Source organism: Urocitellus parryii, chromosome 10 (assembly GCF_045843805.1).
Source record: "Urocitellus parryii isolate mUroPar1 chromosome 10, mUroPar1.hap1, whole genome shotgun sequence".
Taxonomy (NCBI): Eukaryota; Metazoa; Chordata; class Mammalia; order Rodentia; family Sciuridae; genus Urocitellus; species Urocitellus parryii.
Genome location: NC_135540.1, coordinates 54,814,974 through 54,840,990, shown reverse-complemented (window position 1 = coordinate 54,840,990; position 26,017 = coordinate 54,814,974). Strand labels below are relative to the sequence as shown.

Below are 26,017 nucleotides of genomic sequence, written 5' to 3'. Positions count from 1 at the left end.
CAATTATTACCTCCCTTGAGACTTTCAGATGAGTCAAAGTGGTTATTCTAAACTGCAGTTGAAATGTATTCATTTTAGCATTTGGGTGTTGAGAATTTTTTTCTTCATTTGCAAAAGGGTTTATAATAATATCCTCATATCCCCACTCCCACCCTCATCCCACCTCCTCTAGCATTGTAAATTCCATGTATTTAAGAGGCTCATTCTGTATACTTGGCAAACTACATCATTAACACTTGAAAAGCATTAAAAGGTCTTTTTAAACCTTTTTAAACATTTATATTCATAGATGTTTGTGTGCTGAGGTGTGTAGAGAAAAACTGTGCGGCTTTGATAATGGCACTCTATTTAATAAATGCCAGTGGCTATATAAGCTATGCAGGTTTTGCCATTAGACAGAAGCTGATAATTATAGAGAAAATCTAGTATGGAAATTATACCACTGTCCAAAAACATGCGATTTTTTTTCCCTTTACCCCCCGCCCCCAGTTTCTTTTGGACTGAGGTTGTAATGATAGGGTGTAAAGAAAATTAAGTATTGCTAGGATGATTGTTCCTAATTTTCCTGAGGGTACTTCTTTTCCACTGGAACCACATACTTTTTACATCTAATTTGGAAAAAAAAAAAAAAAAAACCAAACAAACAAAAAAACCATCAAATTCAAAATGAGTGTGCACCTTTGTGCACCTTCAGTGCAGCCACCATACACAGGTGTGCTTGGGTCTTTTAACCTTCTGGTATACACCTGTGTCATGGGCAATTCACGTTGTGTGCATTTCATGTTCTTCCTCAGTTTCTTTTTTTTTTAAACATGAATATTCACTTTTGAAGAAACTAATTTCACATATATCTTAGACTATAGTACAGTAAAATCTCTAATTCAAACTAATCATGGTGAAGGCATGCCTGAACTAGTGAAATCATTATATTCGATTCCTCTTAAATCCGCATTACTCATTACAGCAGTGTTTCTAAATGGAGACTGTTCCTGAGACAGCTTTAATTAGTAGATGGGTTTAAAGTCAGGGCCGTCGTGCACGTGTTTATAACTGCTGCTTCCTTTCTTTGTGGGGAGGGGGGAGTTTCTCTTCTTTATTGTTTTTGAAGTTGACAGATAAATTTGTATGTATTTATCCTGTAGAACATGATGTTTTGACTATTACATTGTGGAATGGAAATATAGCTAATGTGTAAATTAGCTCACCAAGTTATTTTTATGGTGAAAACACTGAACATTTTTTCAAGAATGTACTATATTGTCATTAACTAGAGTTTCACTGAAATGATCCCCTAGTTAGGTTATAGGTGCTTAAGTCTGGTTTACATTATTGATTTACTTAGTTCTTTCTTGGAGGATGGAGGAGGGCTTCAACTTTGCAGACAGAACAGTCATAGATTCCAAATTGATGGAGTCCTAAGAGATAATCTGAACCTTGAACATGTGTTATTGTTGTATAGTTTTGAGATTCCAAATTAAATTTAAAAATTTGTAAAGCACAAGATCTATAAAGTATGTTAAAATATAAAATGTCACCAACTTAAAAATGTACTTTCAAATTATATATTATTTAAATAAGGAGGAGTTTATCAGTACTTCTGGAAACTAGAGAAACAGAAGATAAACTTGAGTAGAGGCTGAAGCGTGATGCACATTGATGTCTGACAGAGCTGTAAGATGTGAAAAAATGGTGTCACGTGGTTCTTAAAGATGCACAACTACAGAATTATGAATTTATAAACTATAAATCTATAGCTGTTGAGTTATTTAAAAATTTGCCCTTAAGATTGGCAACATTTATTCATTTATATGTTCATAAGAATTTTTTATTGCATGCTTTTTTCTTGTCAATAAAGAGCTTATAAAACATTTATAACTTTTGTTCCATTAACCCTTTATTGACCTTAACCTTAGGATATAATCCAAAAGGGAGGATAAATATGTATAAACTGGGTTTCGTGGCATAGGGAATCAGTGATCCACCTCAGTTTCTAAGGGCCCCTCTAAGCAGGTAACTGCATGGTCTCATGGTGGGATAGTGATGTACTCCAGGAGTGTTTAACATGGAAAACTGCAAAGAATCAAAGAGGTGACTTCAGTCAAGGTCTGCAGATGATTCTTGGGTTATACCGATGACTGGTTACTGTAATTGTGTGACATTTCCTTTGGGAGAGGAGACACGAGTTGGACATCCATATTAACGGTTGACCTTGTGATTATTTTTGCAGTCAAATAAAGTGCCCGTGGTGCAGCCGTCCCATGCGGTCCACCCGCTCACCCCCCTCATCACTTACAGCGACGAGCACTTTTCTCCAGGATCGCACCCGTCACACATCCCATCAGATGTCAGCTCCAAACAAGGTGAGAGCCCAGGCCTGCCCAGCCTCTTTGCTAATTGAGGAGTCAAAGTTGCCTGAGTCTCAGTGGCCCTTTGCTCCAGGTCACTGGGTGGACCAAAGTACATTTGTAGAGAATAAGAATAATTTATTGGTTAGCAAGAATTTGTTGTTGCTTCTTTAATTTTTCAGTGTTAAGAAACAAGAAACACTTAGTAGGGTGATTTTCCACATGACAGCTGTGAAAATCTGAGAGTCACAATATAAACCAGTATGTCACACAAACAGACTAAATGTTCGGTCATTATTTCAGCATGTCCCCCACCACCATATCTTAGGGGATATATTCCATTCTCCTCTGGGTGCTTTATACAGTGGGTCACACTGAGCTGCAGAGTTAATGCCTTTTATATCACAGCTGAGCACTTATCACAAACTATGGCTGAAACTTTTGCAATTTGAGGCAGGATAACAAAATTAGTGCAGATTTCTTTTTTCTTCTTCAGAATATCTTGGACAGAAGGTTAGTTCTTACTGTAGATCACAGCAACCTCATGGTATGATTATTTTGATTTCCCTTAAGTGCAGAACTTTCACCTTTTCACTTGAAGGGGTTACTTTGTGACTTTGTCTGAATTGTCAGCGTAACTTTTCTTTCCTTAAAAACTATTATTTTTCACTTAAATATGTAAAATAAGTGTTATTTGAACACAGACACTGCAGTACCATGATGGTAGATAGCTTCTAGGTGAGTAATTGGGTTAGTACAGCATGGTTATGGGACCCAGGGATGATCTATATCCCAGGCAGGGACAGTGGGAGAGTACAAAATTTCATCCTGGTGCACAGAACAGTGCTTAATTTAAAACCCATAACATTGTTTATTTCTGGAATTTCCTACTTAATATTTTTAGACTTTGGTTGACCATGCGTAACTGAAACCATAGAAAAGGAAACTGTGGCTGGGGGGTTCAGGGGACTACTATACAAGGTGTTGATGGTGATTTTTATTAAAAAGTAGAAAAGGGGAAAATTGGGAGATTTTCACTTCAAATATTTTTCTGAGCCTCTTGTGAATTTATTATTCAGCTATATTCCTATTATATTTTATCCTTTCTGTGCACTAGCACTAGCTTATAATCATAAATAAATCATCTACGGAAAGAAAAAGCAGCTGCATTCTGTTTGGCTCCCATACCAAACTCTGCTTCTGCTGCAGTTTCAGAAAAACAGACATGTTATAAGAGGTCTGAAAAATCAAAATGTCCAATTTTTACCCAGTGTGTACAGGTATGGTTGGGAGTGGGACTGAGCTGTGTTCTCCAGGCCTTCTGGTCCCATTGTCTCAGGGCCAGCCTCGGAATGGCTTTGCTCTCAGGATAGCCTGTACCTCTTTCTGAGAGCATACGCACAGTTGGACTTCAGCAGGGTATTTGAAGGTTCAAAATAAGTCCTTTAAAACCACTTGAAAACAGAATATGAAGGGGTAAAATTTTTCTCCACCTGCATTTCACCTGTGTGTCCGCCCAGGCTCTGCCCTGTTGTGGGCAACAACATTTAAAATGTGTAAAAAAGTATTCAGAAGGCAGTTGTCCTTTCTACCACTCTTATCGTATCTAGATGAAACCCTTCACTTTCAGTTTCTCTGTCCTTAGACCACAACACTTAGTTGAAGACTTGTTACTGTTGCACTTGAACTCGAATAAAGAGGCCAGCTGCCAAAATCACCTGTGTGGACATTTCTAGGTCTGCCTGTTCCAATTCTCCTTCCCAGTCCTTTCTCCACCCTGCTTCCTTTTGTTAACAGCTTCCAAGAATACAAACCTTCAAAAAGACAGGCCTGTGGGTCTATAGTGAGGAGGAGAATTAAGGGATTTTAGAAGGAGGGCTGACTTTGAGAGGGAAGATCAGTAATATGATCTTGGTCATGGTGAGTTGAAGTGTCTTTGAGATGTCTCTGGGGAGACTTGACGCAGGCAGGCAAATTTAAACATGTGGGTCACAACCTCCGGCCAGGGACTGAGTTGGAACATATATCTAGGAAGCATAAATATGTGGAGGACAGACCTAGATGCAAAAGTTTCAACTAAGAACTAGCAAAAAGAATCTCACAGTGTGTTTTATTTCACTGTATTTATTTATTTAACAATTAAATAGTGCTTACTATGTCCTAGGTCCTGTTCAAAGCACTTTGAAACATTAACTAATAACACGTCATGGTTTATTAGTTTTTCTCTCGAGAATTCTAAGACAGTTCACTTTTTTTAAAAAAGACAGGTTTATGACTGGCTACTAATTACATTTATATTTTTCTCTTCTGTTTTCATCTCAACTGCCCTCCTATCTTGTTCTGCCTAATTGTAATTTATATCATTGCTTCTTAAACTTTTTTTTTTCCCTTAACAAACTGCAGACCTACAGAGAATGGACCAGAAGTTCTCTGCGTAGTTTCTTTAGTCTTTGTTTGAAAAATGTTGTGATTTTATTTTTCTTCCTTACACTCTTCGTTTTTATTTTAATATGAAGATCCTGTTTTTAATTTCATGTTTGTCCAGGGCTTCATGTACCTCATCATCATGTACCTCTGGGGATGTAAACTCTGGTTTGGGAAGCACTCATTTACATGATATTGAGATTATAATATCCCATTTGGGTATTTTTATTGCCAAAAAAATAAGCTCAGTAGGCCTCTTGGTTTCTTTCTTTGCTGCTGCCTCCCTTTTGGGTCTATTGTGTAGTTCAGCTGGTTAGAACATGATGGTACTGAGGCCCAGAGTTGCTGATCTCTTTGTTCAGAGTAGGCAAATCAACTTTTATCTAAGGGGGACTGGGGAACCCTAAAGAGTAGCATGTCCTTATTCTTACCCTAGGCAGAGTTATTCAGTAAATATAAATGGTTTGTCTTTGATACCCATTCTCATTTGTAAAAAAATAAAATAAGTTCAGTTTCATTTCCTGTTGGAGACCACATTAGTTTCTGCCCTTTTCTCCTCCTCTCCCTCCCTTCCTTTGTGTATATGTAGGAAAGGGAAAGAAAGTTCATACCACTTATTTGTCTAACTTGTAGTCAAGTATGGTTGAAATGTTAAAAGGAAAGAGCTTTTTACAAAATACTACCTATATCTATGTGTTATCCATTTTATCCTTATATATAACAACAGTCACTCACATAGCATTTATACTTGTGCTGGGCACTGTGCTGCAGGACCTGTGTTAATGCATTTATCCTTTACAACAACCTCTCTACTGTTATCATTTGAGTATTCAAAAACAAATAACTTCCTCAAACACGTGTAGCCAGTGACTGGCATATCTACACAGTCTGACTCCAGAATTATTTTATCTACATTTATGTAGAAGTTACTTATAAAAGCTTAAAAATCTTTAAGGCTCTGCTGAGTGTATCCTTCAACGTACATAGTGAGTGTTCCGTGAATACTAGTTGAGCAGATGACAGAACTATATCTTCGATTGCAGGGCAGTTGGAGGAGAGGCATAAGGCATAGACTTATAGGAATCTTTTGGGAATAGGATCTTAGTGGGACCACAAGCCATTTAGAAGACCCAGGTTTATTTATGAGCTAAGCCACGTCATGTACCTACTTATAAAAGTTGAGAAGATTTCCTGGCAGTGGGACATTTGAAAGATGAGTATGATTTCAATAGACAGGGTCAACTTACCTTATGAGAGACCTGAAATGCTGCAGGTGCTACATAAAGAGTGGTTCGTTCCTCCTTCCTTCCAGCAACAAACCAAATCCAACTAGTTTGTATTTCTGTTCTGCTGAATCATTTTTGCACAGAACCCAAGCAGAGTTGGAGTATAGACTCATGTGGAGACCCAAGTGATTGCAAGCAGCTTACCTCTTTGCGTCCTTGTGACAGTCAGAGGCCCAGCACAACACCTACTTTATATGAACCCAAACATGAACAGTGGCTTAGCCCCCTAAGACCTTAATTCTACTGCAAAATAATAGGGTTGAAGTATATCATTTAAGACTTCAAGCATTGATTTCCAAGTTACTGTAATAAAATACTCAGATTCCAACTAAGTTTCTAACGTTCTATTGAGTTGGTCTAGCTATGTTGTTTTTTCTTTTGTTTTTTCAAACCTGAGCAGTCTCCCTGCAGAGGTTTGGGGATTTCTGGATCTCAGAATGAGAAAAGCAGCAAGTGAAAAAACTTCCCCAGTGATCCTGAGGCATTATGAAGCACCACAGCAGGCTCTTTTAGAACCACCCTGCCACCCAAAACTTCCCAGACTTAAAGAAAGAAATGTCAGGGTATAAAATTTGGGGTCCACTGGGATCAAAAGGATCAGTATTTCTAGCAAAAATATATTGTTTATAAAAGGGAGATTTGAGATAACACTTGTAAAAACAGCAAAACGTGAGCTGATCTCATGTAAGCACTCTGTTGAGAGAAATGAAGACCTTTCTCCTCCCTACCTACTTTCTGTAAGAATGGAGAGATAGTTTGTTTTAACTTCAAAGTCAAATTAACATAAACTTTGAAGGCGGCACTTCTTAAGTCATTGCCATATATTCAAGGCCTTCAGTTTCTTTCAAGATCCAAATGAAATTCATAGGCATCCTAAGTAGTAAAAAAAAAAAAAAAAAAAAAAAAGGCAGAATATTTAAAGAGCATCTTCATGCTGTTCACCTGACTTTACATATCAGCCAGTATATATATTTACAGTTGCCTGGTGTTGAAGCTTGAAATACATGTTTATACTATGAACATGACCTTTTAAAGCTATGATTAGCTGTGTGAAGCAACTTAAATGGCTCTCTTCAGAATCACTACACCCAAATATATTAAACTTTACATTTTATGCATTTGTCTTGTCCTGTCTGAATTTTTTTTTTTTTTCCTGTACCTAAGGTCAGGTACAAACAAAGGGATGTCATTTGGGACCAGGATTAGGTGTAATCGTTAGGTGGTTTGCACAGCCCTAGGACAGTGTGCTCCAGGGAGTGTGAGTGTGAGAAACAGTTTGGTGGCACTCTCCTTTTCTGTGGAATACAACTAATCCAGAACAGCCTGACCTTGGAGCGCAGAGGACTCAACTTGATGAAGAGCTTAGAGGGAGCTGAAGTGGCAGACAGAGACCAAATGAATCATATCAAGTGTGACCATTATGGGGCTGAAGATGATTCCTAATTAATCTCTGATCCTCTGAGGTATCACATTCCCCAAATCTGTGTGTCCATTAGGGAACCAGTGAAAATATGAAAGTGGCAATTTACCTAATCCTTGAGCCCATGGCAGGCCATCTACTTGTGAAGGGCGTCATTTTCCATTCTACACAAAAACAATTGCCTGCCATTTTCTTAAGCAAAGTGAAATAATGAGGGCAAAATAAATTATTTAAAAGTCTCTTTGGATGACTGCTTTCCTGGCAGCACATTTATTCCTTTAGGAATTCAAGACATACTGAATCTGGAGAAATGTTGAAATTGTGTTGAAATCTGGAGAAAAGTTCAGAAGCTGACTTGCATTCATTGGCTCTGATTAATAAATGCTGTTTCTAGATCATAAGTATTAATGGCATAAAACTTCTTAATGCTTTCTGTTGCTCTTCTGGTCACGTGTGCCGTGAGTCTGAAAATGACACCTCTGTGTTGTCCTGTTCCCAGGCATGTCCAGACACCCGCCAGCTCCTGACATCCCCACCTTCTACCCGCTGTCTCCTGGCGGTGTTGGCCAGATCACCCCACCTCTTGGCTGGTAAGATCCTCCCTGCAACCTTCAGCCAGACTTTGAACACATCTTCTCCCACTTTTTATTCACGGAAATTAGCTTTGTGAATGGGAACATTTGTGGAGTTGAGGAAATTTACAACAAGCAAGGTGCTAACTTTATTTCATTTCAATTTAAAAGATTAAAAAATGTGCAGACTTTGAAAGGAATTGAATCGGCTTGCTAATATGTGTAGAAAATGACTGTGTAGCAATTGCTTTGAAGCTTACAGTTTTATGGATTCAATTTGTGGCTTTGGGCATTTGCTATGCCTATATAAAGTTAGTTTTTAAGTGTGGCTTTCTAGTTTTTTTTTTTCTTAATGAACAACTTGTCTTTTTGAAACATGAATTTAGACACTGAGTATCCACCTTTGCTTCTAATTTGGCAAGTGGCACTAAGTAGAGAGAAATTCAACAAAATAAAAACATCTTTTGAATGTTAATAAAATAAACATCCAACTTCAGTTCAGAGGAACAAAACCAAAATTGGGGGCTTTTATTTTGTTTAGATTCCCAATACTAATGCTCTTTCTTTTGTGGTATTAATTTTCTTAAAACATTCTTACCGCTCCCTTCAGATATTTTAGACCATAAAGGTAAAGGGGGGAAATGTATTGAGGGAAGAAAGGTGTGTGACATCGACTATCTTGATGACTTTCTCCTTAGCACACAGCTTTCCCTCCCATCCCAAGCCCTCTCAGCCTTCCCTCCGCCCTCCGTGGGAACAGTGCTGAGCTTCAGCAGAGGTTTCTCTCCTTTCTCCACCAGCCTGCTGTCACCACAACCATGTCCTATGGCCTCTGTCTCCCTGCCTGGACATGCTGACGTTCTCTCTTCTTTACCAAGAGAGGGCCACCCTGCCAAGGAAGTGTCAGCTTGCTTGCTCTCGCCCTTCCTCCCTATCTCTCTTTAGTATTGAACCTTTGGGTCAATAACTCCTTCTAATTGATGATATGTATGCTTCTAAGCCTAGATCAGCTGTTCCGAACTTAGCTACTTAGGGCAATGATCCTGTGCCGAGTGGCATCACTGGCAGCTGGAAATAAAGACTGTGTAAATGAAAAGTGTGAGATTCAGGAAGAACACAGGGATAGATGGACTTCTTAGGGTGGATCTTTTATTTCTTGACTTTAACACAGGTATTCAAAGGGGAAATGGTGCAGTGTTTCTGGAATGTTTATGCACTTTTATTAAAATAAAAAATATGATGTCCTCCTTTATTCCCTTCTTTGGAATTATCAAAGATTCTGATAAAAAAAATCATTGAACTGCTTCTCTGAAGGAATTTTTTTATTTCACCATTCTCTGGGTCATGTTATATTCAATAAGCATTTTATTAAGTTCCTATTTTGTTCCAAGCATTAACCACCGGGCTGGGAGAGGGGAAGTGATAAAAGGATAATTGACTGGCTGGTTTGCAGTTGAGGAAGGGAGACTTCTCTTCAGGGCAAAGGGTGCTTTGATTGGGTGGAGGGCAAGGAAGGGGAAGCATCGGAAGAAATCCGGTGGTTTGTAATCCTCCCACAAGACTCATTTGAATACTCCCTCCTCCCCTCACCAAACGCTCCTGCTGGTTGGTAACTGGTTTTCTGTCATTGACGGGCTCCTTTCTTCGACCTCAGGCAAGGTCAGCCTGTATACCCGGTCTCGGGTGGATTCAGGCAGCCCTACCCGTCCTCACTGTCAGTCGACACTTCCATGTCCAGGTAGGTGGAGGTGGAGGCCAGTCGCTCTTCTCGTGCTTGCATCCTGTGCCCTGCTTGCCTCTGGGTCGCCGGGTAGGAGGGTGCGTGTCTGTGCAGTGTGCCTGGCTCCCACACTAGGTGTCTGGGCCACCCAAGGTAGGAGCCACAGGCCGTGCCCAGCAGGACCAGCCACACTGGGGAATACTGCCCCCCTAAAGAGTTGATGGCCACCTCCCTGAGATGAGAAATGTCCCCAGAGTGGACATGAAAAGAGCCTATTTGATGCAAAATATGCTGGGGGTGGGGTAAGGGAGGAGGACAAAAACTAGTTTGGTCTAAGTTTTATTTGCTTCCTTTGAGGAGAGTTGTATCCATTTAATATGGTGGTGTTCGAAAATGCCCCGATAACCAAGGAGAGTCTTCCTGGACCAAGGCTGTTGGGACAGACAGGACAGCGCTCCCAGGCTGTCCAGCCATCCAGGGTGTGCGTCCTAGTGTGTGAATCAGGCCCTGAGTGGACATGTTAGTGCAAGCAAAGCTCTGTGAGATCTGCCGTGCCACACTTGAGGCTGCTCTGTGTAATGCTTTTGCTTCTGGAAAGGATGGCTTCTGTGCCCTGTGCTTGATGTACACACCTGTGGTGTATCATCTGTGTGTTCCACGTGGCTTTTTCAAGGGAGCTAGCATTATCATGCTGGAAGCCAAACTATTAACTGGTTGTGAATCTGTCTGGCTTTTTTTATTTTTAATTTTTTTTGTATGGGTACGAAATTTGCAGTTTCTTTGGTGAATTTCAGCTTTGAATATATGTGTGTGGGTGTTATATGTATACATATTTCATATATATACATGTATTTATATATTAATCAGTAAATTATAAATTTAGCTGGCTGGTCTGGGGGAATGGAGTTAATATTTCTCCCCCTAAAGTACATTTTTACATTTTTTAACACTATTTGATGACAGGATTTTCTTACAGGCAAATAACCAGTATTGTATATTTTTGTAAAAAGTACAGATATTGGTCAAATATTTGCAATTTTATCGTGCCTCCTTAATATTTAAAAAAAATATTTTTGGAATACCGCATATTCAAGCAGAGTTCCTTTTTTCTTTTCCAGATAAAGAATTAATTTTACCAGCTACTATGAAAGACCTGAGAACATTGTTTTTATGGAATCTAATGTGTACTTTAAAACAGTTTGGAAAGTAAAAAATTCTAAAACATCCAAATTTATTCAAAGTGCTTGCTCAGAGTACTTTATTTTATTTTTCTGGCATGGCAGTTTCCCTCCTTTGTGTTGGATGATGGTGGTTACTTTAAGACTTTTTTTTTTTTAATGCCATGAAAATGTACACAGGAAAAAGCCTTTACAGGTGTAGTTTTTACCGTGATACAGAACTGTGTCCTTACTTTTAATTAAATTCTTTCCCTTAATATTTTTCAGTTTTCAACAAAGTTAGATCTCCCAAACATAATTTAATTTTTGCATAGAAGATAATTTTGGATGACAGTAATGAAAACCTTATTAAATAGGGTACAGAAAAAAGTTTTCCTGTCCCTTTTCACAGTTGTGTCCTCTGATAGTAATATAAGAAACTCTTCATGTGATGATTTGCTTAAGAATGTAGGCAGAGATTTTTTAAAAATGTGATGTATTTAGCTTAATTTAAATGGCATTTAAAAAGTAAATCTTAATAAAGTGTCATATTTCTAATAATTTCTGTTACCGAAATTCTTATTTGAAAAGGGAAAAACAAACAGTAGCATGCATTGGACATAACTTTCGAATGTTCATATGTGAATACCCAGCCAGCATATAGCTCCACATCATCATGTACAACCACAAGAATGGGAAGTTATTCTCCATGTATGTATGATGTGTCAAAAATACATTCTATTGTCATGTATAACTAAAAAAGAATAAAAAACAACAGAATGAAAAAAGAAAAATTCTTATTTGAAAATTGCTTTGCAAGAAAAATGATTTACTTTTTTCCTTATCAAATGGCTTACTGCCCTCCCAAGAAAAATGTCACATTCTGCTATTAGTTTAAAAAAGTTACAGAAAATAGTAATATTTTCCATGTGAATTCAGGAAGAGAAAAATAATTATCAGCCCACTTTAATAATTATATTTAACATTCCTGTGCATAAAGATCTATTTCGCCATGTAGCCCGTTACACTTGGTGGAATGTTGTGAAGTTCCATCTAGCTTGGCTACAGCAGCCAGCCATAACATACTCTTCTTCTTTTCCCTTCTTTTAGGTTTTCCCATCATATGATTCCTGGTCCTCCTGGTCCCCACACAACTGGCATCCCTCATCCAGCCATTGTAACGCCTCAGGTCAAACAGGAGCATCCCCACACTGACAGTGACCTAATGCACGTGTAAGTAGGCTTCTGGGCTCATCTGTGGATGAGCCTCTGAACACTCGCTCCCTGTCTGTTGCCGAGGCCTTACAAGATCATGGAGACTTCCCCAGAATGGAGGGACATTCAGAACACAGGCATGAAGAATCCTGAGCTGCTCAGCCACTCACCCACCAGTGAAGTAGAGGGAGGGGTTGAATGGACTGCCTTCTGGAAATCCAGTGACCCTGACTGCAGACCCTGAGAGTATAGAATTCAAGGGGAAAGCTGCCAAGCCCTAGAGGCCCTGCTGCTCCACGGTTGTGCACATTGTCAGAGCAGGCCTGAATTACTTTCCCCTGGAGACGTTAGAAATCTCCATTCTGTGCTTCTGAATCTTCTTTTAGGGTCTGCAGAGGAGCGGGTGCTAGTGGCAGGCGGTGTGTGATATTCCACAAAGCCCCTTAGATGTATTCAAAGGCAATATGTATTTGTTTGGAAGTAGGGTCAGAAGCTTTGATTAGCTTCTCAAAGTGGTCCTTAGCCTACCCACAAAAGGAAAGATCACCCGAATGTGAGTTCAGCTTCTGAGGTGATAGAGGAATGGAGCCTCAGGTCCCTGAGTGGAGCACCTTCACAATTCCAAGTCCATTACCATTTGTGTTGTTCAATACATCTACTTCAGAAGGTCCTTATTCACAAAGAGTCACTAAGTGGATAAAGAGCTCCATAGTTTGGTCATTTGCTACTCAGTGTTGCATCAAATGAGCCAAGGCTGTTGTTCCAAGTGGACGGTGCACTGGTGTTGCAGGGGGTGGGGGTGGGGGATCCCCAGCCTGAGCTGAGCAGTGGGAACAGATGCTCTGCTTCTCTCCTCCTCTCTCGTCTTCCTTATTCCTTCCACCTTCTTCCTCTACTCACCACCACAACCACCTTTCAGGAAGCCTCAGCATGAACAGAGAAAGGAGCAGGAGCCAAAAAGACCTCACATTAAGAAGCCTCTGAATGCTTTTATGTTATACATGAAAGAAATGAGAGCGAATGTCGTAGCTGAGTGTACCTTAAAGGAAAGCGCAGCTATCAACCAGATCCTCGGCAGAAGGGTAAGTGGCAGGATGGTATATAAATGTGTATGGTGACCATGGAATGGCTTCATAGAATCGGCCCCAATTTAGTTACATATCAGGTAGTCACAGAGTGTATTTGTATAATGAGCAGGCATTTCAGGAAGTGATAACATTTGGGAGGATTTAGTGATATAATGTGGTGTAAATAACTTAGAGGGTACTTGGCACGCAGGAAACTTCCTGGAACGGATAACTGTTTTTACTGTCATTCTTTAAACAAATATTTATTGAGTGTCTTTATGTGCCAGGCATGATGCTTGGCATTAAGTAACAGTTGCTGAATAAAATAGATACAGTCCTTGCCTTTCTGGAGCATAAAGTTTTGTGACAAAGATATAGACATTGGACAAGTAGTCACTTAATAAATCTATAACTCAAATTGTGATAAATACTGTAAATATTATTGGCAAGATTCTGTGAGAAAGAACAGCAGGCACTAGGGAAAGCCTCTCTGAGAAAATCATATTTAATCTGAAACCTGAGAGATGAGTAGCAGTTAGTAGAAATGGGGGGACTCCCCTGCTGGAGCAGCATGTGTGACAAGTGGCAGGGGACAGATAGCTCAAGCCCTTGGAGAGAGCAGCAGCAGGACCCATGGGAGACTAGGCCCACAGAATGGCCACTCCTTCCTAGACAGAAGCAGATCCATTCTACTGTAAGGATTTAAATGGGAGAATTTATGTGAACCTGTTTTTAGAAAGATTGTTCTCTGATTCTTAAAGTGCTAATGTGTCAGGTTTCCAGATTTCTTCTTTGCTTTTCATTCCTTTTTCCACCCAGGGTATGCTATTTTTCTTAGCCCTCATTCTGTTATGAATGAGCCTGTAGGTTATAACTAGGCTAGATGCTCCAACATCCTTTAGCCAATACTAGCCAAAAGACTTGGCAGCCCTTCCAAGTAACCTTTTGCAGGATTGAAAGTTTTTAATTGGGTGTCTGAAGAACAGTGGAACAAATTTGAATTTATCTAACTCAAATTACATTTCGCTATATATACATTATAATTTTAGAAACACTTCATCTTAATTTGTTGATGCTCTTTATGTAAGTGTGGTAGCTTCTTAATTTATGACTCCTATGTGTTTGTTTTCACAACTTTTCAAGAAATCGATGGTTAATCGAACATCCAGGTCAGGAGAGTCTATCCACCCTTGTGAAGCAGAGAGGATCACATGTTAGCCTTTGTTGATGATAATTTTTACTGGATTTGTCCAAACTTATCACATTTGAGCATTCATAAAAGAATGTTGAGGAGACTAGCAGTGCATGTGAACAGGAGGGAAGCAAGTTTCTTGCATTATCGATTCCCACTGAATAACCTTAAAATGCAACTATTTCCAATCTGCCAGGCTCCAGGGTTTCCCGGGTAGGGCACAGTGGTAGATTATAGTTCCTTTGGTGTCCTGGGTGAATATCCTATTTCCCTATGGAATCTTAAACACTAAAGACAATAATTGTGATGGTTTCCCAAGCCAGTTCATAGCAAATGAGCATTTCCCCATCATCTTTGAAGAACTCCGCCTTAAAAGCCTAAAGGCCGAGGACCATTTTCCCTCTTTTTTAAAAGAAGAAACCAGAGGAAAAGAAGGATTAACATTTTTATTTCAGCTCATGTAACGCTCAGATTTTTATTTTTTTCTTCTTTGAGTTAAAGGACCCCTGTCCCTCTAGTAAGAATTATTTTCCTGCTCAAGAGAATAAGGAAGGATATAATCTGGAGGTATGCTTCCTATTTTTAATGCACATTTCCAAAAATTGCTACTTTCTCAGCTCCCTGAACGATCCCCAGACCCAAGCATTATATCTGAAGGGATGGTTGTCATTTGGACTTTCTCTGTCTTTGATTTGGACACCTGTTTCTATTTATAGGCCTCTGAGCTCTTTGATTAAGATCAGGTTTTCTATTCTTCCATAACTCCCCTCTGGCAGGGCCGTTCTTGCTATCTCTTTAAAGTCCTGGCTTTAAAATCATGAAGTTTTACACTGGGGTGATTGGAATTCTTAAAAGTGATCTGAAATCCATCTCAGAATATTTTATCTTTGGATTTTTAAAAAATCCATCTCTACTATATCTCTAAGAAATGTTTATTCATATGAATTAACCAGAGTTCTCCTAATTCATGTTGTAAATAAATATTGGACAACTATTATTTTAAAATAAATTATTACTTCTCAGACCTTTCAAGCTATTACAGAAAGTCCATTTGTCACACATTTATCATCAGAATTCAGTGTGACTTAAAATTAAATGAGTGTTTTTCCCCACAACTTGGTCAAACTTGGACAATTTTTTGATCTTTAAAAATACTTCATATTTTTCAGTAAACAGAGCAAGAGAAAAAGAAGCATTTTTAGTCAACTGTGTTTCAGAAATTCTTGTAAGGAAAGACCATCTTTCTAATCTGTGCTGGACTTTATTTTCAACACCATTTTTTTTTTTTTTTTGATACTGAAGATAGAACCCGGGGTACTTAACCACTGACCCACATCCCCAGCCCTTTTTTATATTTTATTTAGAGACAGGGTATCACTGAGTTGCTAAGTGCCTGTCTAATTTGCTGAGGCTGGCTTTGAACTTGGCGATCCTTCAGCCTCAGCCTCCTGGCACTGAGATTCCAGGCACGTGCCACTGCACTTGGCTCAACAGCATTTTTTTTTTTAATATTTATTTTTTAGGTGTAGATGGACACAACACAATGCCTTTATTTTTATGTGGTGCTGAGGATCAACAGCATTTTATTTCCCACTTTTTGTCTGGTAAATTATCTTTTATTTGTGAGCAGGTTTTGTGCAATAGAAATATCAGGAAGCTAAAAACAATTTAAAATGCAGACAGATAGGTTAGTTTGTGCCCTGCTGCTTTCTCCTATGTTTTATTATTTGGAGTCTTTTGGTCAACCTGAATTTCCTGCTTTAACTGAAAAATAGCTGATTGTTTGGGTAGAAGACCCAACCTCAGTATGTATTTTGGGAGTTGATTTTTATTTACAATCCCAGGTTTCTTCAGTGAGTTATAAAGCTGCCATAAGTTATATAAAACTCTATTACTATATTGCAGTAATAAATGATGTTGGTATGTAGGGAAATAATATTCATCAACTTAAAATGGAAGACTTCTTTCTTGTCTTTTCCCCCCTTTTTGGTGACACTTTGTGTCTTATTAGATCACATTTATTTAGTGAGAGAGTTAATAGTATAAATACCAATGATCAGTGTTTTCTCAAAAAAAAAAAAAATCAAAGATGATCTTTTTTATTGTGTCCAGTTTGGTCGTTGCTTCCTGTGAATCTGCAGCACTAGGTCAGCATCTCAGATTTAGAAAAGCTGTCAGCTGCCTTGGCTTCACCCCTGCCCCAGACATGCCTTCTAGGGCTGGATTGGTCGAATTTGTTTAGTCCACTGCTGCAAAAATCTGTGTTTCGTGGAACTTTCTCTTTCAGGATTGTTTTTTATTTTCTGCCACCTCCTCAAAGGTTTCTCTCTCTCTCTCTCTCTCTCTCTCTCTCTTCTCTCTCTCTCTCTCTCTCTCTCTCTCTCTCTCTCTCTCTCTTTCTTTCTGTCTCTCTTTCTCTCAAAGCTTATTGTCTGATTTGCCTTCAGGCTCACACCAGATCCTACTCTGTCCTGCTTTTTAACTTTCCCTCTGCACTTCTAAAGCAATTAGAGAATAAATCATCCACTCTGTCCAACACAGAGGGCCTGGCTCTTGAGGGGCTTTCGAACCAAGTGAACTCCTGGCGCTGCCCGTGGGCCCGCTGCCCGTGGGCCCGCTGCCCGTGGGCCCCGCTGCCTCTGCTCTGGAGACGGGAGTGGGTGTGGCAGGAAGGCGCTCTCATGTGTTTTGTGAGATCAGCTTCTTGCTCTGTCAAATCAGGGCAGCAGGTGTGTTTTCTTTTTCTGAAGGAAAGCTTCTTAGTCATACTGTAAGGCTGAATCCAGGTTGTTGAGGACTTCGAAAAAGCCTCCTCAACTTCTCTTTCCTTCCCCTAGCCCACCCATACCTTCCTTTTCTTCCCCCCTTTTTTAAAACCATTTAAAAAAATAAGATCAGGGAGATTAAAATTAATAAGCAGAATAGCTATGAATGGGAAGGAAGCAAACTGGAAGCTTCCCATCTGAGAGCAGGGCAGAGCAGGCCGGCAGGCTCCCTGGTCAACGAGGACGTGTGTGTGTGGGCAGGGTTCAGGAGGTCTCCTCTTACAGCCGCCATTGCCTTTGTGGCTTCACCCCACTGACAGTGGGTGCCCCAGGGCCCGGCCACTTCTCTGCAGAAGGTTCTGCTGGCAGATCCTGTCCTCTGGGGAAATAGGGAAAATGCTTTAATGGTGTTTGCTGGGGACCTGGGGCAAGCTGTGTGCAAATGTACACAAAGCCGTATGCAGATGCCCACCCTTGGAATCCCAAACGGTGTCTTGCCTACATAAATTTGTTGCTTTATGACATATAAGCATATCAGTCATGCATAAAGGATTATCAGCAGCTTCATTCTCCATCTTAGAACCTGCAATCTCAACCAAATCGTAGATGGCAAAATAAACAGATGAGGCCTCTTGCCTCCCATCAGAGGAAGCTCAAACCCACAGCCCAAAGCGTGCTGGGCAAGGCACAATGTTGTCAGTGTTCTCGGCGTAGACAGTGGGCATGTGTGCGAGCGTGAGGAGACAGCGAGGAGATGGAGACAGGCTGACTTTTGATGTCTTGCCTGATACAGAGGATCATGTGACTCTGGTCCAGACTTTCCCTAGGACAGAGTGGGAGAGTCTGAAGAGAGGGTGTGTCTGAGGAGACATCTGGAAATTATCACATTTTGCTTAAATAAATGGTAGTTGGGCTTGGATACCAGAATATGCTACAAACGATGAATAAGGGGGAAGTCGGCTATTGAGGTTCACCAGTGAAAGTCCTTTTAATTTATATTGGTAAAGAGAAAGGGTGGGTGACAGAGATGACTGTACTTCGAACACTTTGATGAACTTTGATGTGTTTCATGTGATATTGGAGAACAGGATAGAAAAACCAAAGCTTGAGTTTCACTGCAGCCACCAGACTCCAAGTGGATCTGAGCGGCACTTGGTCTTCTGCCATTTAGAAATAAATAGAAGTTCAAGTGGTTAATATTAGCGCGTCTCAGAGTTTGAAACATGAAATATACTGTTGCTCTCTGGCTTATTTCTGTTCTTTCCTCCTTCCCCTTTTTGTTTCAGTGGCATGCCTTGTCCCGTGAAGAGCAGGCTAAATATTATGAATTAGCGCGGAAAGAAAGACAGCTACATATGCAGCTTTATCCCGGCTGGTCTGCAAGAGACAATTATGTAAGCCCCTCTCTCCGCCAGTGGCTGTGCTGGCGCTCATTCGCTCATTCTGTCTTGTGCTTGAGAAGGAGTGTGTTTTAGGGTGTGTATAATGCTGAGACTCTTTCTTATGTTGGAAGGTAATGAATTTTATAATGAAGATTGTATGGCATATTGCATTGTGAAAGCTTTGAAGGATCATATTTTTTGCTATGGATGCTAGTGCCTTTTTTAAAATAAAAATATAAACTTATTGTTAAAATTATAAAGATTAAAAAAAGAAAAGCCCATGATTTTTCCATGTAAAGCAAGATTAGAAATAACTACTTACATTATTCTCTAGTATATTTTCCTAGTTTTTATTTTTTTACTTGGATATAAGTGTGTGGGTGGGTGTGTGTACATACATTTTGTGTCATGCTTCTCACTGTTATATATAAAAAGCATTTTTTATTTTATGGCATAGCATTTATGGATGTCAGTTTTCCATTGAATGAGTGTCTCAGTTTAAATAATCATTTATCCTGTTTTCAGACATTTAAATTGCTGCTTTTTTCCTTACAAATAATCCTACAGTGAACATGTCTGCGCATAATAGGCTTTTTCCCTGCCGTATATAGGATTATTATTTTCTGTAGGATAGATTCATGGCAGTGTAAATGTTGAGTTAAAGGATTCCATTTTTTCCCCCTGGTGCTGGGATGGAACCCAGGCCTCACTCATGCTAGGCAAGCACTCTACCACTGAGCCACGCCAAATTTTTTGTTTTGTTTGTTTGTTTTTGGTTTTTTAGCAATCTTTAAAATTTTGAGACAGGGTCCAAGTTGCCCAGGCTTATCTTGAACTTTATTTTTTATATTTTGGTAGTGGTGATTGAACTTGGAGCACTTTACCACCGAGCTACATCCCCAGTCCTTTTTTATTTTTTATTTTGAGACAGGGTCTTGGCTACATTGTTGGGATTGGACTCAAACTTGCAATCTTCCTGTCTCAATTTCTAGGGCAATGTACCCAGCAAAGGAAATAAACATTTTAAAGTTCTTATACATACTGTCAGATTTCTTTTCAAAGGATTATATTATTTTATAATTCTTATAAGCATTTTATTTCAGATGACTATTTTCCCATAGACAAATTAGGACTGTGTAAAAATTTGTTCTTACATATTAATGTACCCCCATGTAGGCTGGTGGCTTGAAAACAATAGAATGTATTGCTCATAGTTCTGGAGGCTGGAGAGTCTGAAACCAAGGCTGGCATGTTCCGTGTCTGGGGAGGGCCGCTGTAATAGTCTTGCTATAGTTGTGCTGGGTGGAGGTGAAGGAATGCTCTAGGTCACTTTTATATGGGCACTAATTCCATTCTTGAGGTCTGTGCCCTAAACACCTGCAAAAGCTCCTTATCCTATCACTTTGGGGCTAGGATTATGAGTTTGGGGAACACAGACATTCAGTCTATAGCGAGTCGAATGTTCCATGTGAGGCTACTGTTGGGAATGCCATCAGGACAGTCTTACTGTAAGTGGAACTGTCCCTTCAGAAAAGAGCAGGGACATAGTTAATCAGTATATAATTTAACTGGTGGTCACTGCTGCAGAAGCTCCTGTGGGGCTTGATTCCCACAGAGAAGATGACAAGGATGCATGTCTAAGGTCATACATCCCATAAGAGAGTCCAAAGCTTTTTGAAAAAACATGTAAACTTATTTGTGGAAATGGATTGCATGAAGTCTCAGCTTCATTTAGTTTGCTTTCTATAATGTGCTCTGCAGAAAAAGTCACTTGACTGGGTAGGATTTGGAGCTTAAACATTGGGTTCAACTTCCACACAGGAAACAAGAGTCCTACTGTTCTTTACTTATGAGCAATAGCGCGGTCAGCTCACTGAGTTGTTTGAGTTGTTTTAATAACCACCATATGCTGATCGTCAGGAATTCCCTCTGTTACTCGTTAATCCTTACATCAGTCCAGTGGCATAAATACCATTATTCCATTTTTCAGGTGAGGAAATGAGAGGTTGGAGAGGTTAAGTAATTTGTCCAAGGCCGTGTAGTAGGTGGCTAAGCTGTAATTTACACCCAGGTCTCCCTGACTTGAGAATCTGCACAGCTTCCCTCCTCCTGAGTGGATTAGCTCCATCTCTCAGTGCCTTCTTAAGAAGACTGCTTAGTTGAAGAATTTTTGCCCCTGAACTGGGCTTCTGTTCTCTGAGCAGTAATTACCATCTCCCTGTGTAGAGCCTTTTCTATGCCCTTGAAGTGGGAAGATCAATCCTCAACCCTAAAGGGCTGCAAAAGTGTCGTCTTCTAATCCTGTCCTGGACATCTTCCGATGTGGTTTGCCTAGTGGGGGAGTGCTGGCCTTCCCCTGTGCCTGTCTGAGAGTTTGCCATGCTGTGAATTTGTGTAGACTTGCATTGCTTGTTTAGTGTCTTTAAATTTTTGTTCTGATTCTTAAGTAATGAGTTTTAACATAAAAGAAACACACATATTCTCTCCCTCTTCTTTTTCCCCATCTTGCTCTCTTTTCTTTTCTCCCTGTACAGGGATAAAAAGAAAGTATTTTAAAGAAAGCTAATGTAATGTAATTTACCTTTAAAGCTTTTTTTTCCCCTATATAATTTTTAAAAGTTTTACATATGAAGGGAAGTCTCAGCTTCTTTCATATGATTTTTATGGAATAAAAAAACCTATCAATTATTAGGGTCATCAGAATCAATCAAGTGATAATGCTTTAGCTAACAGTATTGTTTTAAAAATAACAATACAGAAACAGAATCTAAAAGATAAAAACAAAGCATTTAGAGCCAGAATGCTATCCTGATCCTCACTGATATCATATTAAACATATACCTCAGTGACTTAATATTAAAATGCCCTATTTTGTGGGATCAGAGATTTCACAATTACAATTTGCTTTTATGGCTTTGGCTAATAAATGAGGTTTTCATGAATCAACAGTGCATAGATTTTCTTGGGTGAGAGTAGCCAAAATTTATCTTATTAGAACTTAAAATTCAGTGCTCCAGGCTTCCCAGTACTGGATATCTTATGTAATAATAAAAAATATTTTTGTGTTTATCACAAATGATTTTGGTTTTCGTGTAAGTTGACATTAGTACATCCAAACAACTTAAGTTCTTTTTGTCTACAGTAAATGCAGGTTCTCTTAGATGTTACTTGGGCATTAGAGGCATAACCTCAGATGATTGCTCTCTACCGTGGCCATGTCGGGGCAGGAGTGGCCAGGGCAGAACCCACTGTAGTGCCTGTGAGGAGGTCATGATCATGAGCTCAGGGTGGTCAGGGAGCCATTTCAGATGAAGAGTCACAGCTCTCTGCCAGAAAGGGAAAGAGAGAGGGTAGGGCAGAGAAGTTCCCTACAAGAGGTGACACTTGGGATGCATGTCAAAGAGCAAATGGAAGCTGGAGAAGAAAGTGAAGAAGATTCCATACAGGAAACAAGCTTATAGCAACTTTTAAAATCTTAAGTAATTCCATTTAAAAAGATGCACCTCTCTCTCCCAGAACACCTTCAATAATATTAAGGATGACTCTGTTACTTTTGATAAGCCATTTTCCAGGGTCACTGATTGTGGCCTTAGTGCTCATGAGGATAGGTTTTAGTCAACTTTCTAAAGGATTAAGACAATGGCCAGGTGACTAGAAGAAAAACTATTTTGAGGTAAATAAATATATAGTATATATGCACTATTATAGAGCCACACAGTAGATTCAGTACAGTTTTAGTTTTATTTTTTGTTATTAGTTAATATGATTATTATAGGAGACACAGGTAGAGACATTGAATATGATATGTATTCCTTGGTAGTTAATTGAAATAGCTAGTACAAATTGGTTATTTTATGAGTTATATTTTGAAGGGAAAAGTAGTGGTGAAGAAAAACAGAAAACCACTGTAAAGAGGGGTATAATTTTTAGAAATTTGTCACTGAGTTGACTTTGGAATGTATTTAAAATTGCATACATATCTGTTATTGTGTTTGTCTTAAGATGCCAGGTCTTTGGTTACTGGAAGTAAGTCTTCAAAATTCTCCTGAGTTTTCTGAGGTTCTCTCTTCTACCCTTGACCTTGATTATGCCCTGCCTTTGCCACAGGGCTGAGGGCCCTGAGTTCCAGGGGTCTTTCAGGTGTACAGTGCAGTTCACAGCACTGCCAGAAGTGGGTTCTGAGTGTGATGGTTAGCAGGAGCAAGAATGCTCAGGAAGCTGCCCTTCCTTGGACAGTATGCTGTGGCCACAGCCCTAGGACCTCAGGGGAAGAGAGAGAGACACACACACACACACAAAGCAGAGATGAAGACGGACATACTGTAGACCACTCAGTGTCAGTGCTGATGGGGGTGAACTTGAAGCTGTAGGGAAGTCATTTATGCAGCACTGGCTCTCTCCATCTTGCATGTTTGGACTCTCTTCTGGACACCAGGAAAGACAATGAGTTGGCTCCACTCTTGGCCGCCTGCTCATACTTTCATATGCTGTTCATCCATGTGTTCACAGTGTGCTATGACCTGACCACCTGCTTTCTTCTTCCAGGGTAAGAAGAAGAAGAGGAAGAGGGAGAAGCTGCAGGAGTCTGCATCAGGTAGGTGCCGCGGCTCTCCCGTCGCCCTCGCACTCCTGGCAGACCCTTGTGAAAGTGGCGGGCGTCTTCCTACACACTGCTTTATTGTGACTGTCCTGTGTCATTCTTTAACTCTGCTTTTCTTCCTTAAATTCTTGAAATATTTAGAAAGGCCTTTCTTTTAAATGTGGCTACGTAAAGGTACATGTAAAAACTCCTTCCCAGCCCTGTCACCTGGAATCCTGTTTGGGAATTGTGGTTGGTTTTCCTTTTTTTTTTTTCTTTTGCCTCTGTTGTCTGTGTTCTTGCTTTAACACTTCCGCTTTATTTATATTTGCATAACTCTTTAAAAACATAACTTTTTATGATGATTATACTACCTTACATTCCCTTGAGAGTCTTTGCTGTGATTTGGGTTTTTAAGACTAGAAAACATGATGATAGGGTTTATCTTTCTTGTGCATTGATTCACGGCATCAATGAGATCCTATTTTAGTTCCCTTTTTTCTTCCATTTAAAATAAGGCCACTACTTGTACCGTACAAATAAAAATGGCTGGTATAAGAACCAAAAAAGTAAAGCAAACAAGTCCACATGATGTTGTAGCTACTACGTATTTGGAATGTACAGAACCCTCTTCCATAAAAATTTGTTAAAGACACAATTTTCTGCAGGTACAGGTCCAAGAATGACAGCTGCCTACATCTGAAACATGGTAAGAACGACTCTCTGGTCCTACTGCTGACGTTAGCTATAAAAAGAGGCATTTGCTTATGAATCTTCTTGCTCATACCAATTTCATTCAGCACTGCTCCTGAAAGAGGAAAACTCCACCAAAATCGAATTAATGCTTTTAAAAGTGTGATGGTTTTTATACCGGCTATATATTTGCAATATAGTGTGCTTTTGATCTTTTCTATCCTTTTTGTCCCATTTATTCTTTCTCCATCCCTTTCCCCCTCTTTATTCCCAATCATTTCTTACTGACTAGTGGCAAATCTGTATGTTTAAAAAAAAAAGAACAAACAGCAGCCAGGAGAGGTGGCACACACCTGAGATCCCAGCAACTCAGTAGACTGAGGCAGGAGGATCGAAAGTTCAAGGTCAGTCTTGGCAACTTACCAAGACTCTGTCTTAAAATAAAAAGGGCTGGAGATGTAGCTCAGTGGTAGAGTGTTCCTGGGTTTAATTCAGTCCCCAGTACCAAGAAAATAAAAACTAAACAGTAAGCAAAATGCCACCCTACTCAGCAAGCCCGAGGCAGATCTGAGGAGCACCATACTAACCCTGCTCAAAGCTGTTTCCCAGTAGAGACTGTCAGTTGAAATGATATGCATATACTTGATTATCTGTTGCTGGTGAGAAAGACTCATTTGCTTTATTTTTTTTGTTGTTGTTGTTATTTAAAATTATGGCATGGGCACCTGTTTGATTAACTGTATTTCTGTTGTCAAGTGTGTTTCTTTATTAATAACCCTTATTTTCCCTCTTGTGTTTATACATAATATTCATTTCACTTCTTATTACTATAATTCTTTTATTTTTATCCACATGACCACTCACCCAGGGAATCTGGCTTTGCAAATTAAGGCTTGGTCTCTGTCACGCTTTGAACTTGCAGCAAGTCTGTGTTTTCTCAGAGTAGCAGTTCCTTTCAAAGAAGTCACCTTTGATTCTAGTCTCTAGAAACCCACGTCTAGTCAGTCTCTAGGTCCTGGGGTGCTTCCCTTCCAGGCCTTCCTTGGGTCTCTCTGATTTGTCACTCCACAGCCCTCACCAGGTGCTCACACTTCACACTGGGACCATGGTCACAGCCTTTGGAGAATTATCCTGCCTCAGGAACTTTTTATCTGCCAGTTTTTATCCTCCATATTACTACCAGAGGTATTTCCTGAAACACAAACTGATCACTAACCACTTAGAAACCATCAGTATTTCATGCCTGAGGGACACAGCATATGCCACTTAGCATGGCTGTACCACTACCCACCTCCATGGTCTTGCCTTTGGTCACTCTTGTTCTCTCTCCTCATTTCCAAAATAGCTCGTGAGACCTGTGCTCTGTCCATAGTTATTAGCAGTTCTCCAAATACATGGAAGGCATGAGCTGCCCCCTTGCTGCTCCCGTACTTGGAAAGGCCTGTTGCCTCTACCAAAGAATAGACAGACCTGTGCAGAGGACCCTAGGAGATCATCAGCCCGCAGAACATTTGGCTCTTGGCTAAACAAGGTGAAACTTGCCTAAGCTTTTAGAACTTAATCCTGTACTGACATTTCAAACAACTTCCTCCTAGAAGTCTCCCAACAGAGATTTCAGTACCAAATAGATCTGCATTTCAAATCATCTGTCTAAGCCATATACTTTTTTAAATCTTTTGTTTCCCTCATCTGTAAAATGGGAATAATGCTACCTCCCACCCTTGGTGGTTGATGGGTGACGAATGCCTCTGGTGGTAATATGTCTCTGCACACACCTGGAGCCCAACAGTTTCTTCCTCTTCCCTAGGGTCAGTGGCCCTCTCCTCTGAGAAACTTTCTTGATCTCCATTCTGTCTCCTCAGGTTTCTCAAATCCCGTCACATTACCTTATCACAACTCTTCTATCTACCCTCACTGTGCAAAACTCTCTTAACACCAAGTTAGCTGACTTTTCTCCCAGTGAAAATACCATCTCTTCACCTGGGTGTCCATATAACACATTCAAAAAATAAAATGATCACAAATGATGACCACATTGAATTTAACTTACAGCTATTGTTTGGGGTCTTCTGCTGAGCTGGCTTACTTAGCTCAGGTTTTTAGGATCACAGAGATGATCTTACCATAGCCCTCCCCAGGGCTATGGTAAGATCATCTTACCATCTTCACCTCAAAAGGAGTCAATCTAGTAAAAAGCACA

General features: G+C 39.8%; 1 protein-coding gene across 2 annotated transcripts in view; it reads left to right on the top strand.

Moving 5' to 3' along the window:
• Lef1 (lymphoid enhancer binding factor 1) overlaps window positions 1-26,017 on the top strand; it is a 112,466-nt gene that overhangs the window by 74,776 nt on the left and 11,673 nt on the right. The window contains exons 4-11 of one of the 2 annotated variants that reach the window (XM_026403194.2): window positions 2,228-2,360; window positions 7,975-8,065; window positions 9,702-9,785; window positions 12,035-12,157; window positions 13,059-13,221; window positions 18,450-18,557; window positions 23,091-23,139; window positions 23,793-23,833. In XM_026403194.2, the coding sequence (XP_026258979.2) occupies window positions 2,228-2,360; window positions 7,975-8,065; window positions 9,702-9,785; window positions 12,035-12,157; window positions 13,059-13,221; window positions 18,450-18,557; window positions 23,091-23,139; window positions 23,793-23,827 (786 nt within the window). In that variant the 3' untranslated portion in view covers window positions 23,828-23,833. The remainder of the gene's footprint in view (window positions 1-2,227; window positions 2,361-7,974; window positions 8,066-9,701; window positions 9,786-12,034; window positions 12,158-13,058; window positions 13,222-18,449; window positions 18,558-23,090; window positions 23,140-23,792; window positions 23,834-26,017) is intronic. The other variant, XM_077803165.1, reaches the window with a different exon arrangement.